This window comes from Lissotriton helveticus, chromosome 4_1 (genome assembly GCF_964261635.1).
Source record: "Lissotriton helveticus chromosome 4_1, aLisHel1.1, whole genome shotgun sequence".
NCBI classification, from domain to species: Eukaryota; Metazoa; Chordata; class Amphibia; order Caudata; family Salamandridae; genus Lissotriton; species Lissotriton helveticus.
Genome location: NC_136063.1, coordinates 1,832,476,472 through 1,832,489,789, shown reverse-complemented (window position 1 = coordinate 1,832,489,789; position 13,318 = coordinate 1,832,476,472). Strand labels below are relative to the sequence as shown.

The 13,318-nt window shown below is 43.0% G+C and overlaps 1 protein-coding gene across 4 annotated transcripts in view; it reads right to left on the bottom strand.

Moving 5' to 3' along the window:
• The window catches only part of POF1B (POF1B actin binding protein), a 234,852-nt gene that overhangs the window by 139,467 nt on the left and 82,067 nt on the right, over positions 1-13,318 (bottom strand). For all 4 annotated transcript variants that reach the window (XM_078688473.1, XM_078688470.1, XM_078688472.1 and 1 more), the window contains exons 2-3: positions 6,653-6,733; positions 1,738-1,800 (exon numbers count right to left, since the gene is read on the bottom strand). In XM_078688473.1, coding sequence (XP_078544599.1) covers positions 1,738-1,800; positions 6,653-6,733 — 144 coding nt within the window. The remainder of the gene's footprint in view (positions 1-1,737; positions 1,801-6,652; positions 6,734-13,318) is intronic.

The window sequence follows — 13,318 nt, the reverse complement described above, 5'->3', positions numbered from 1 at the left end:
ATCACTACTACCTTAAAGGTCCTTCCCTTAAAATCGACCCACAATATGCTTAACAACTGCCAATATTATCATTGCTTCTCAAGGATGAAGTTCGTCTCCCATATATACCAGATAGGCTTTCAGACACTTACAATATTTTTCTCCACCCTTTGCTCACTTCGAGTAACTCCCTTTTCTCCCCAAGCTATCTTTAGTCACTTGACATGGGACAGACAATATCTTTTTAATTCTGATTGATGCCAGTCTTATCATGCTGCTCCTCAGTGCATCCCATATTCACACTTCGAATCATGCCCACAAAGCGGTATCTTACACCGCTCCTGTGCCATCTAGGTAGGGGAGTAAGTTATCGAACCGGTCTCTTTTTTTGCCTAAACTGCAGTTTTTAATAAATTCCCAGATCTTTCATTTAATAAAGAGCTACTCCATGTTCATGCTTTCTCAACCAGTCGATACATGGGCACAACAATGAGATCAGGCTGTATGTTCTTCATGCTGAAAGACAAAGAAATGATGTAGCCACTCCTGAAGCCAGACTTCCTTTCATTTCCCACTCTGCTAAGAGCAGGATACTTCAGATTGTGAACAGTCTCCTATGCTTCCTGCTCAGTTTTGTATTGTATCGAAATACATTATCCACCTTCAGTCGTTGATAGAGGTAAATATCCACTCACCATTTTCTGTAGCCATGTTTTTTCACTCTCCATTGAAAGCAAATCGTCGGAGAACGAATTTAATAAATATACATGGACTAAGAATCAGTATTCAGGCACTAGACTGAAAACTGTGCACGGCTTCTATCTACGGAGGTCAATGTTGATAACACAAGCATCCTCCTGCCTTCCAGATTCTAGGGCATGCAGAAAAAATTTATCACCTTCTTCATCACAAGGGACACCAAGGAACTTCAGAATCTTGCTTTTATTCACTGGCCTGGATCCACCTTCTTTATGAACTCTGCAGTTAGCAGTCTCCTTTGCAACCCACAATCCTCTTCTGAAAATGCATTTTACAATCTCTCTCACCTTTCCAAACTACTTCACAGGCGACATTTCAAGGACTTAAGGATCCTAGAACAAGGATGAAATCTACGTGTGTTTGAACAGAAGTTACCCAGCAAGCTCCAAAATAGAGAGACAATGTAAACATCATGAAGGTTTGAGTCATCTCTGCCTCTGCGGGAGCGGGGTGATTAGTGTAAGTAGACAAAACAGAACAATACATTGCCACTTCACACACAATCACCTTTAGACACCGCCAACCGCCAGCCGCAAGCCCAGTGGAATCCCTAAACAACACACAACTCTTTTGAAGTTTCTTGCTGTGCATTCCTGTGATGTCAACCTGCATGCACGGCACTGACTCGTGCACCCGAGTTTCAAGTAGTATTGTTACCAAGTATCTCTGCGGGTGCCAGGCCAGCACTGCACCTCAGTCTGTAAAAGGCTTACTCCCTACTCCCGTTCCTTAAATATCTGCCCCTCACAATTCACAATACTGAAACACAGGCATGTGGGTAGTTTTAGGAATGTTGACCTCAAGGCATTCTTAGAACACGCTCCCCCAGTTCAGTGCACTGTGAGGAATACACTCAAGCTCTCCCTCTCTCCACAAATGGGCCATTGCCGATCCTTATAAACTACTTCTATCAATGCATCTTGATGCATACCTTTGTGGAACTGCACGGTTAAAGGTAGAATGTTTTTTAAAAAGCATAGCTAAGAATAAATACTGTACCGGCTCAGGATTCTGCACATAGTATCGCCTTATGGTGCCCTGCTGAAATGGAGCTTGCAATTCCTGAAATAATGAAAAAGCATAAAACATGTAATAGTTTTCAGGCGTACATTTTTTTATTGAAATTTTCGATGCTCAAGAATAACTGAGCCCCCTCCCACGCCCCACCACCACCACCACGGTATTCAAATCTTCCTGCTCTTAACAGTTTATAAAGCATGAAAAATGCATATAGACATGCTGCTATTTCACTAAGCATTGACAAAGCTAATAGGTGCGGCTTTTATACAATGTGTGCCTACAGAGTAACAGACAACAGCCATGATCAAGTGTTTGAAAACAGGCAGGCCATCAAATTACTCAGTAACAGCGCAGGTGCCACCTTCCCTTCTAGACAGATCCATCTAGGGTACCGAAAAAGTCCATGGCTGCAGTGCACTCTTTACCTTTCCCTCACCAAGGGGATTGTTAGTAGCAACAATCAATCACCAGATGGGTTAGCTTTTCGATGCTGTCTCAGGCCACCTTTAGGAGCTGCTCGCCACCCCGTTCCACAGATGCAATGCCATGGTTGTTCCGGTGGAGCCAAATGGCCCCCCCGACAAAGGACCCAATCAGGGCTAACCCACCGAGGGAGCTACACCAGTCATTAACTATATCCCAATCTTGTATGTACAGTGATTAGAGCTACACCGGAGCACATACGTCTCTCTCCGGAGGAGCGAGCTGGTCTCCAAGCCCCTAATGACCTGCTTCTGCTGAAGAAGTGCCAACACAACAGTTGATGGACAGAATGCAGAACCATTTCATACATCACCCCAGTACAGAGATCTGGGCCTAAATTCATCGTTTTCTTGCTACCCATGCCATTTCAGTTTGAACCCAGTCGTATGCAAATCAGTCTTGACCCTGTGCCCCGTGGGAACAGTCCAGCCCGAACTGCCAAGCCAGGTCCTCCCTGGACTGGAAACAAGCATCCTAGGACCGGTTTCGGGCTTTCAGCCCTCATCAGCCAGGATAGCTTGAATCCAGTGGCATGGAGAGCACGGGACTCACGTCTGAGCAAAACCGTCCCACTTGGGGTGACAAATGCAAAAACAACAGTTGATGGACAGAATGCAGAACAATGTCATACATTCACCTCAGTACAGAGATCTGAGCCTAAATCCATCGTTTTTTTGCTCACCATGCCATTCCAGTTTGAACCCAGCCATTTGCAAATCGGTCTTGGCCCTGTGCCCCATGGGAACAGTCCAGTCCGAACTGCCAAGCCAGGTCCTCCCTGGACTGGAAACCAGCATCCTAGGACCGGTTTCGGGCTTTCAGCCCTCATTTAATTAATTAATTTATTTATTTTAAGGTTTTATAGAGCGCAAACTTGACCCGTGAGGGTATCAGAGCGCTTTACATATTCAAAGGGTAGTATAGAGCATAGTGTATCACAGGACCTGTACATAATAGAGCTTACAGAGTTGAGGGGTCATAAGGTGGGCAGGAGATTCCAACAATACTATACATTTGGGGAAGGAGAGACTATACATCGGGGCATTTTACAGAGACAAGAGTCATACAATAGGCAGGAAATCACACGAGTACTGTACAAGGTCGCTGGATGAGGCAATAGTCTCTTAGGTAGCTGAGGAGCAGGTTTATCCAAGGAATTTACCCTTGAGGAAGGATTTGGCCTCTTTTTTGAAGCGTGCAAGGGAGGGGATCCAGGGAGGGGATCCAGGGATCAGCCAGGATAGCTTGAATCCAGTGGCATGGAGAGCACAGGGCAGTTTGGGCTGGACTGTTCCCATGAGGGTCAAGACTGATTTGCATATGGCCAAGTCTGAACTGGGGTGGTGTGGTGCATTTGCACTTTGTACCTCTTTGTTTATCCACTGAAAACATCGGTTTGCACACCCATGGAGAAACTCGGTTTCTTACATCATCACCATTTTGGAAGGTGTACCCATCACATTCCCACATTGAGAATGGGTTGTCTTTTCTTCTTAACCGGATTAAATATCCGACCTTTAACTGGGATAGAAACTGTTTGGAAAAATGTGGTGAACATCTAAACTACAAACTTCCAAGTGTGTGGGTGTTTGCCAAATTTTCCAGTCTACCCAACCCTTGAAAAACTAAACTCTCAATCTGAACAAAACCGTCCACATGGAAAATCTGCTTTTCTGTTGGAACTTTGTGTGTTGTATATCGCCATTTCGGAGTGAAAAACCACACATTTAGTGATTCTGCAAAAGTAATATGTTTGCACATCCGACAAAAGCCTGGATGCGCAAATATTTTTAATAAACATTTCATTGTAAATATGATTTGTTTCAGCACCAAAAAGCAGTTTTGACAAGAACATTGCAAAATGGAAAGCAGATACAATACAGAAGATTAAAAAAAAAAAGATTGATGTGCCATAAACATGTAGGATTGTTTTTTATGTGTAAAGTAAGTAATGAGCTGGCTGGTGTTCTTCTGAAAAGGTTTAACTCCTCAACTACAAAGCCCATTAGCCCATTACTGGAGGTATATGGGATGAAGGTGTTAAGTTCGGCCCTTTATGGAGCCGAACTTTGGGGTTTTGAGAATTTAAGAAACCTGACGCTAGCAGAAAATGAATTTCTGCGAAAAGCAGCTTGCGTTCCCATAAGTACCCCGTTAACACCGCTAATGTGGGACCTTGGAAAAAAAGCGATCCAAGATCTTGCCCGTCTGCGGCCTTTATTGTACTGGCGCCGCTTATGGACCACAGATGAGCTACAGCATTACGCACAGGGCTTGAGGGAGATAATGGCTAAGGATTCTTGTAAAAAAATCCACTGGTTGAAGGCCATTCGGACCCTACTATCTAGATCGGGAATGAGGAAACTGTGGGATGACCCAGTAAATGCTGCATTCCCCTCCAAGAAAATTTTGAAAGAAAAGTATTGGGAGATGGTGAATGCAGAAGTCTGTACAAAGGGCCTCTCCTCACACTTAACAGAACGTTTTCTTGAGTTTAAGGCCCAACCGAAGCTCGAAATATATTGGGATGCCATAGAGAAACAACAGGACCGTAAACTCTAATTTCAACTTAGAGTAGGCTCCCTTCCATTAAGATCATTCACAGCTAAATGGGCTGGTGATAACGGTAATTCCAAATGCCCTAAGTGTGGGGAGGAACAAGAGAAAATAAGTCATCTCTTTTTTTTCTGTCCCTTGTTTACCGCCCCTAGATCAATGTGGGTTAAGCCCATTTGTAAATTGCTTGGCACACGCAGACATTTAGAGGCTTTAAGAATCCTATGTACAGACCCTAGTCCCCGAATTGCTAGTGCTGTGGCCAAATTTCTGAAATGGGCATGGGCGATTCGTATTAGACAAATTGCGGCTGAGACCTGAATATTAAGTTCCTATCACACTTATTTAGTTGTAAATATGGGGGTTGCTTCATTTATATGAGTTTTGTGCAATATTACCCTGGACTGTACGAAAATTGATGAGTTTTTTTTTTAGGATTTTATGGAATTGTGAAAAATGATATTCGGCAACAGTCTATAGTAGTTTAATCCTTTCTTAATAATTATTGTATCTTTTAATGGATTTTATATTGGAAAACTGTGGATTTTATGTATACTTTTATGACTCAACTGTCGAATAAAGTTTATAATGAAGTAATGACTAAGACACAAACACGAACACTAAAAGCATTGTCATAGCAACACACGGCCATATATACATAACCGATGCATAAAGGAGGATTGTAGAGGAGGGAAAAGTGAGGTAAACGGGGCTGCTTTCATTGGTAAGCACAACACACCTTCAGAGTACTTTTGAAGGTTAAGGGAGAGGAGAGGTAACGAGTCTAGTGGAATGGGTTTGAGAAGGTGAAAAGAACTGCGATGAAGTACAAGAAGATGAGGAGTAACAATGTTACTTGGGGCTTTAAAGATACAAATCAGTAGTTTGTAGTCAGTCGCTCAGCTTGGAATATTGATGTATTTCTTCATTAGACCAAAAGGTAGTCTCCAAATATTTCGCCAGCTCTATCAAAAATGTTAAATAACAACCATCTCAAAAGATATAACCAGCTCCCACCCACTGGAAAGTCATGTGGGGAGAAAAAAAACCCAGTTAAAAACCTGTGGGAGACATATAAGAAACCTGAAACTTCCCAGGATGGCTCAGTGCTCAGCTCAACTGGCCTGTGGGATTGACTTCCGGATACAAAGATACATAAATGTTTAAAGGCAGTTATTGCTTAAATAAAAACCACTATTTTATTTACTGTAATATAGTTATTGTTTGAAGAAGAAAAAAATCATTATATCCACTTATTTGAACTGTCTCGTAATCCCCAATCCCAGGGCCAACAAGACAATGTAAATATCCGGATGTCATCAGCCACATCACTCCCCTTGCACTGAAAAGTCCAGGAGAGCACATGAGGGACAAACAGACTTCCAGGCGCTGTCAGATCTGTCAGTGCCAACATCACAGCGCTAGAGCCTCTCGAGATGGGAGGACTACACCCATACAAGGCATCTCTGCTTTACACTAACTGGCTTCTGCAAACATCCCTCTAGGACAGGAAGAGGACCTGTGAGGCTTCCTATTTCAAGTATAGGGCCATGAAGACTATTAGACCCTCAAAGCAAAATGACACCTCACAGCCCTTCATTCACTAGGAAGCTTGCCTGAGGCTTCCCCATGGGCACTTCTCCATCCAGTGCAACCTTTATGAGGCTGTCATGAAGCCTACAGAGCCCCAAACTGGAAAGGATGTGAGGGTGGCAGCTACCATAACACAAATTAACACATACACACATTTTTATTTAGGTACAGAAAGGTTACCTCTGTCCTTTGAACAAAAAACATTGATTGATAAGGGAGTCTCCTTTTAAAAAGTCAAGTTCTGGATTAAACCCAATCCTACCTGCTCTTGATTCTGGATAATGTATCGCCTTATCGTACCACCTTGCGTATAGGGAGTTGGTGAATAAGGAGGCTGTATTTCCTGGGGGGCAAAGGACAAAACAGTCAACGATTATAACGAGGTTTATGCACAGAGACCAAATTATTTTGCTGAATTTACCACAATCTGTATCATAAGGTACCACAAAATCTTTAAAACAATACATAAACATTAGCTGTTTCTGGGTTATTATACACGTACTCCTTCTGGCAATGCTTGAGCATCAAATAGCGGTCCATGGGTGAATCGTTCTAAACATAAGATGTTTCGGCAGATGCGTATTAAACCTATAAATCATTATTTATTGCTACAAACTTTAGTGATTTTTTTTAACTATACATAGGTTCGGCGAGAAATCAAGACAGCTCAATAAAAGAAAGGGAAGTTTTTTACATTTGTAAAAGATTACATAAGAGTACATCAGGACGAAGACACGAACATAAAATATATGTATTAGGTGAATCGAACAGCAACAAATTATATGACACTTTTGAGGTTCAAAGCAACGACTTTAAGAAATCATTAAAAGTCCTTCATACTTATAGGGATCACAAGGCTATTTATACGAAGACATTACTACTCATACAGCCTAACTTAGTCTATTGATGACAAATTTTAATCTCGAATAAGATATGATAAAATCATTTGCAAACAGGAGATCTACACAAAACATTTTACTTTTTACTTTTACTTCCTGCATTGCGGGAGGAAGGTCATAATCTCTACCCCAAAGACAAACCTCACCACCAAGGTTCCCTCCCTATCACTTTGAACACTGAATGTATGTAAGACAATCGGGGTCACGCACTGCAGAGGAGGGGATCACTCATCTGTATACACTGTGCACGGTATAGCACATGGCGGCCTTTGGAAAGTTTATCTTTCAAGCACGGGCAAAGTTGATGGCTTCCATAAGCCGGTCTCCAGAGCCATCAGTCGGCGAATGACCCTTTTTTCACCAGCTTGTTTAGCACCCATGGAGCAATTAGATGAACAGAACTCTTGCAATTTTCTTGGTTTTTAACTTTTGTAATGTTGTTACTTTTGTATTCTGGTTTTATGTAATGGTTTTTAGTAACCAAACAAATAAAATTCACTGGATGTATGTACTGGAAGGACGTGACCAAAATACGCCACATAAAGGCCGTTTTTAAGGCTGAAAAGAATACAAACATAGCAACAAAAATAATACTAATTACACCGCCTCCACTGGACAATAGAAACAGAGTACATGCTCTCAATTTACAAAGCAAAATGCTGGCTGTAACTCTTGGGTTCATTTTAAAAAAAAATGCTGCCAAATGTTTAACCAAATGTATTTACATTTAGTAAGAATGACACAAATGAAAACCTGTCAGTAGCCAGTGCAATGGCACATGCTCCCAATCCCTCCAACTTCCGTCCTCTGACACATACGGTATTCAGTCAATTGTTAAGAGTTTGCAAGCCTACTGAATGTTTTCTAACAGTTTTTAAGGAGCAGATTAACTTCTGATGGATCGGCTATGCTTCTGTGGAACTTTCCCTGTGTTGACTTTGCTACCAGGTGCCTTCATGTGGATGCAGTGTTCCTACCACTGACACACCCATTACTTTACACGTCGAGGTATTGAGGGAGCACAACTCAAAGTAGGTTCTCACCAATGCTAACCTCTACAATTTTTGCAAACAGTATGCATCACACATTAGAGTCTACAACAGAAAACATCACTATCTTCAAATGTGTAAAAATTAGAAGGTATGCAGAGCTCTATATCCTGCATTGGTGAAATGTCGGGCTGTTTTCACCCAAACTTATTTACTTGTAAATTGATGTACCAGAGAAGCACAGAGTTGTGTTGCCATATAACACTGTGTGCTAGTTTATTAAACAGAAAGCCACATGGTGAAGTGGCTCCCTTTGTAGCTACCAAGGGAGTAGGCCACACAATATGCAATAATCCCTCTTCATTTAAAAGATTAATGTTATTGATCCCTTTTCTTCTGGTGTAAAAGACCAAAAATGCAGCTTTTGCAGCCTTTCTTGACCACTGCTGGGGATGCAGGCATGTGCGCGTATAGAGGATGTGTGTGTATAGAGGATGTGTGTGTATAGAGAATAATGTGTTTATATATAGATAGATGTGCAGAGCGCTTTATGTCATTTTTTCAACACTGCTGATTGAGTCACGATGCCTCTCCTCTTCCTCCATAATTGTAATAAATAAAGTGCTACTTTTCTTTTAGCCAGTAAATAGGCTATGGTCGTAAATCTCCTCACTCCTTTAGGTATATCTTTGACATATCCCACCAGGGCTATCAATGGTGATGGAGTGACCTCATGTTCAGTCATCTTCGAAAGTGTATCGAACAATTAACCCAGACATCCACTACTGACAGGCCGATCCATGCCAAGTGTATAAAGTATGCATAAGGAAGTTGGCATCTAAGACTTGTAGGTCGATGTCTAAACCTTTTGCATTTAAAATTGTTGGCATATAACAGATTCTCAACAAAAACCAATAGTGACACAGCCTCAAGCACAACCTGGGGTATACTGGAGGATGGTGGTGGGCATTCCCCACCCCTTTGAAGCACTGCAGTACGTGGATGATCACAGAAATATAGTATAGTATGTACTGTTTAGTGAGCATCTGATTCCTAAATTCACCATCCAAAAACTAATAGTGTATCAATCTGTGCCTACTTTTGAGCAATACTTCGCCCATCTGTGCAGAGCAATAATACCATCCTGCCTCCGATTTCTCCTCCCCATATCTAAACCCTCCTCTCTCCAGCATCTCAGCAACTTTCCTAAACAACATGGTTATAAGGAGTTGTGGTGCGCTAGATATTATGAGTTGACTCAATGTTGGGTGTGAAGGCGCCTGATTAGAAGGGTAGGATAGCAGGCTCGGATGGAGTGTTTATGCCTAAAACATAAAATATATCAACAGGAAACATCCCCCCTTCTCTTCGAAACGGTGTAAAGACATGTGTCATCTGTCTACATATAGATTACCTAGCATCATAACTCCTATATGTGTCAATTGCTGTTTTGCTTTGGGGTGGGATGGCTCTGCAGGCTTTGTTGAAGATGTGGTGAGGGCAAGGGTCTAACCGTGATCCGGAGCGGATGGTGTTCATGATCTCGCTGGTGTCCTCGTCATTGATGCTGGTCCAGGAGAGGAGGGGGTTGGTGCAGGTGGTGGTCGTGGGGCGGTTGTTAACGGGGCGGTCATGGCGTTGAAGCTGTCGTTGATGTCGGCGATCTTGTGGTGGAAGAAGCCGGCCAGCGAGTCGCACAGGTCTTGCGAGGGTGGGATGTCGTTGGTGTTGGAGCTGGGTTTGGAGAGTTCCTTCACGATGTTGAAGAGCTCTTTGCTGTTGTGTGCGTTGTTATCTAGGCGGTCTTTGAATGAGGCCCTCTTGGTGGATCTGATGAGTTGATGGTGTCTGCGGGTGGCGATCTTGTTGGCTGCGTAGCTGTCCGGTGTTCGTTCGCAGAGCCAGTTTCTCTGCAGTGTTCTGCATGTTCGTTTGGAGGCCTGGAGGTCTTCAGTGAACCAGGGGACTTTCTTGCTGGTGTGGCTGTTGGAGGATGTATTGAGCGGAGGGAGGATGCTTGCACGGTTGTTGATCCATAGTCTGAGGTTGCGGGCGACAGTGATCGGGTCGGTGGAGTCGGCGGCTGGACTCTGGGCGAGAGTGGTGGTTAGCTGGTCTTTGGTGACTTTGCTCCAGCAGCGTCGAGGCATCAGTTGGGTGACGTGGTGCATGGTGGGTTTCCTGAAGGTGAAGTGGATGCAGTGGTGGTCGGTCCAGTGGGGTTTGTTGGTGTGGAAGAAGGTGACGTGGGGGCTTGCGGTGAAGATGGGGTTGAGCGTGTGGCCGGCAGCGTGGGTGGGTGGTGTCACGAGCTGTCTGAGTCCGAGGTTGTAGATTAGGGTGGTGGAGTTGGTGTCATCTTTGTTCTCGAGGTGGAAGTTCAGGTCCCCGAGGAGGATGAAGTCTGTGGAGGCGAGGGGGTGTGTGCCGCTGAACTGTGGTCTAGTCCGCGGGGTCTGTAGACCAGGGTTCCTTTGAGGGTGGTGTTGGGGTCGGTGTGGATCTGTAAGTGCAGGTGTTCGGCAGTGCCGAGGGTGTCGTCGGTGTTGATCGAGACTCTGAGGGTGTTCCTGTGGACGATGGCGTTTCCTCCTCCCACGCCGTTGGTACAGTCCCTGTGGATGATCTTGTAGCCTTTTGAGACAGCTATGGCAATGTCAGGAGCTAACGTGGGGGTCAGCCAGGTCTCCGTCTCTTTTCCCTTGGCGCTCTCTTGTCCTATTTTTTGGGGGGGATTAATTAATGTTTTTTTGGCAGGACCAGGCAGCACATTTTTGCAACCCTTCCACTTTATAAACAAAAGCACTATTGTGCTTTTTCATTATCATATTTTTTTGATTTACTGATTTAACTTAGATTGGCGAATTGAAAAAAAAAACATCCATATCATACACATACAAAATGATGTGCCCGCTTGGCCAGGTCATTGCGCTTTTGTTTTTTTCTTTTGTTCATGCTGTACAGAAGAAAAGGTACAAGCTGAGCCAAAAGGTCTCAAAAGCAAGGACTACTGGCAGTGCTGGTTTTAAATTGTTATTGCACTCAGTTTCTACCCTTTTACTATTTTCACAAAACATTGATAGAACCCCCACTTTAAGGTGAGGTGATGGCTTAGCTTTGGGAGACTTTGTTTACCTCTAGTAGATATACCAGTCAGAATAATTTGAGAGCTTTGTCATTGAATATGCTGCTCTGAGGTGTGTGGCCACATTTCCTCCAAAGCCTACCAAGTAACTTTTATACATAAGTTCGGCGACAGGGAGGCAAAGCAACCACAAATGGAGTGTCACCTTAGCATAGCGAGTGCAGATGCTGCAGAAAAGAGATTTCCCTCTCCCAGTACTGTTCCTATGCTGCACAATGTGAGTCATTCTAAAAGGATCAAATACTCTGTTTAATACAATATCTGGCATTGGTGGGAAACGTCTAAACATGTTAAAACAAAGTATTCAAAAGAGAAAATAGATGATTAGACTGAAAATGTAAAACAATAAAGGTTCAGGTACCAGTCAAAAAAATTGTTATATAATGTAGCACGTAAAGAAAAATGTCATACATTTTGCAGATGTAATAAAAGACTTGCATACTCAACCCTACACGCTCCATCACTACTAACACTGTTATTCGCATCACTGATCACATGAGATCTTTAATGATACTGAATGATATCTTTGAGGATATTCATGAGGTCATCTCTTCCTCTTAGGGCACTTCCGCCGTCATGTCACACAGGGCAAAACGTACACTTCACTTCAAAGCTTGCACATCAATGATTTCGACAATTAGATCGGATGCAAAATCTATGCAAGATTATAAGTGCAGTTATGAATATTTTCTGACTCAATTCCACTTTCCAACATACCATTTCTTCCAACTAGGATCTCAGTAACAGCAGCCATAGTCTAAGTAAAGTAACAAAGGAAGTTCAGTGCATCAGTCTGAGCCTTAGCAAGAAAGTTAAACAGTTGCCATAATAACTGGGTGAAGGTTTGAGGCAGCACAGCTGGGCTGAGCTCCCTTGTGCCACAGATGACGGCTGACTTCTGCTAGCATTTGCCCACAGAACACTGTCAAAAGAACTGCCACAAAGCATGGTGTGCCATCAGGATGAGCTTTCCTTCTGTCTGTCTCAAAGGCATGACATCACTCAGGGCATCAATTCCCACGATCTGGCAGAAGCAAACAAATGGGAAGTGTAGATTTAGCAGTTAAAGGGATGCTCAAATGAGTCACTAACCAAAGTGACAATCCAGTACAGCATAGGGAGCTGTAACCAGGGCAGGCATGAACCAAAATGAAAAATCCTAACCCAACGCGAGGTCCATACAAAGGAACACACGTTCAGTTTAACAGTAGTGACAATCCATATGTTATCATCATCGCAATGCAATTGCTTATGAAATTGTGGGATTTCAAATGGTTGAATCTGGAGAGGTTTATAAGTGAAATCATAAATATTTTTCAATGGTTTTGTCATAATGATGCTCTGGGGAAGGTAGTGAGGAGAATGTGGGTCTGAATATTGAATGGTAGAATAAGATAAGGCCAGATAACTATCTGAAGCCTGCCTCAAAAGTTACTGTATCTGACAATGGGTCATTAGAAGGGTGTGAGGTTGTACCATCTATATGGAATGAAGGTCTCTATTGTATCTTGTTAAAGCTAAGCTCAAACTTTGTACCGTATGTCAGCCTCAGAGCTCCTGCTCAACACAATAGATGCGAGGGTGTCCTCGGGGTATGGGAGGATGAGGTTTCTGATACAGGAGACCCTTATTTTGTATTGCCAGCATGTGGATTCAAAGTATGAATGATTCTATACATCATCTTGCACGCTCTTCACATACATGACATCATTCTAGACAAATAGGTTTAAGGCAAGAGTATACAGGGAGGAAATCTTAAGAAAGAAGAAGTGGGGATGGGGTACATGCTGTCGGCATTGTCAGGGGAATCTGCAGTCCAAGTCAGTCTCTGAAGCAGTGGATGGAGATCTCTTGCAATATTTTTGCAGCAGTCTAGTTTTCAAGCAATAAGATAC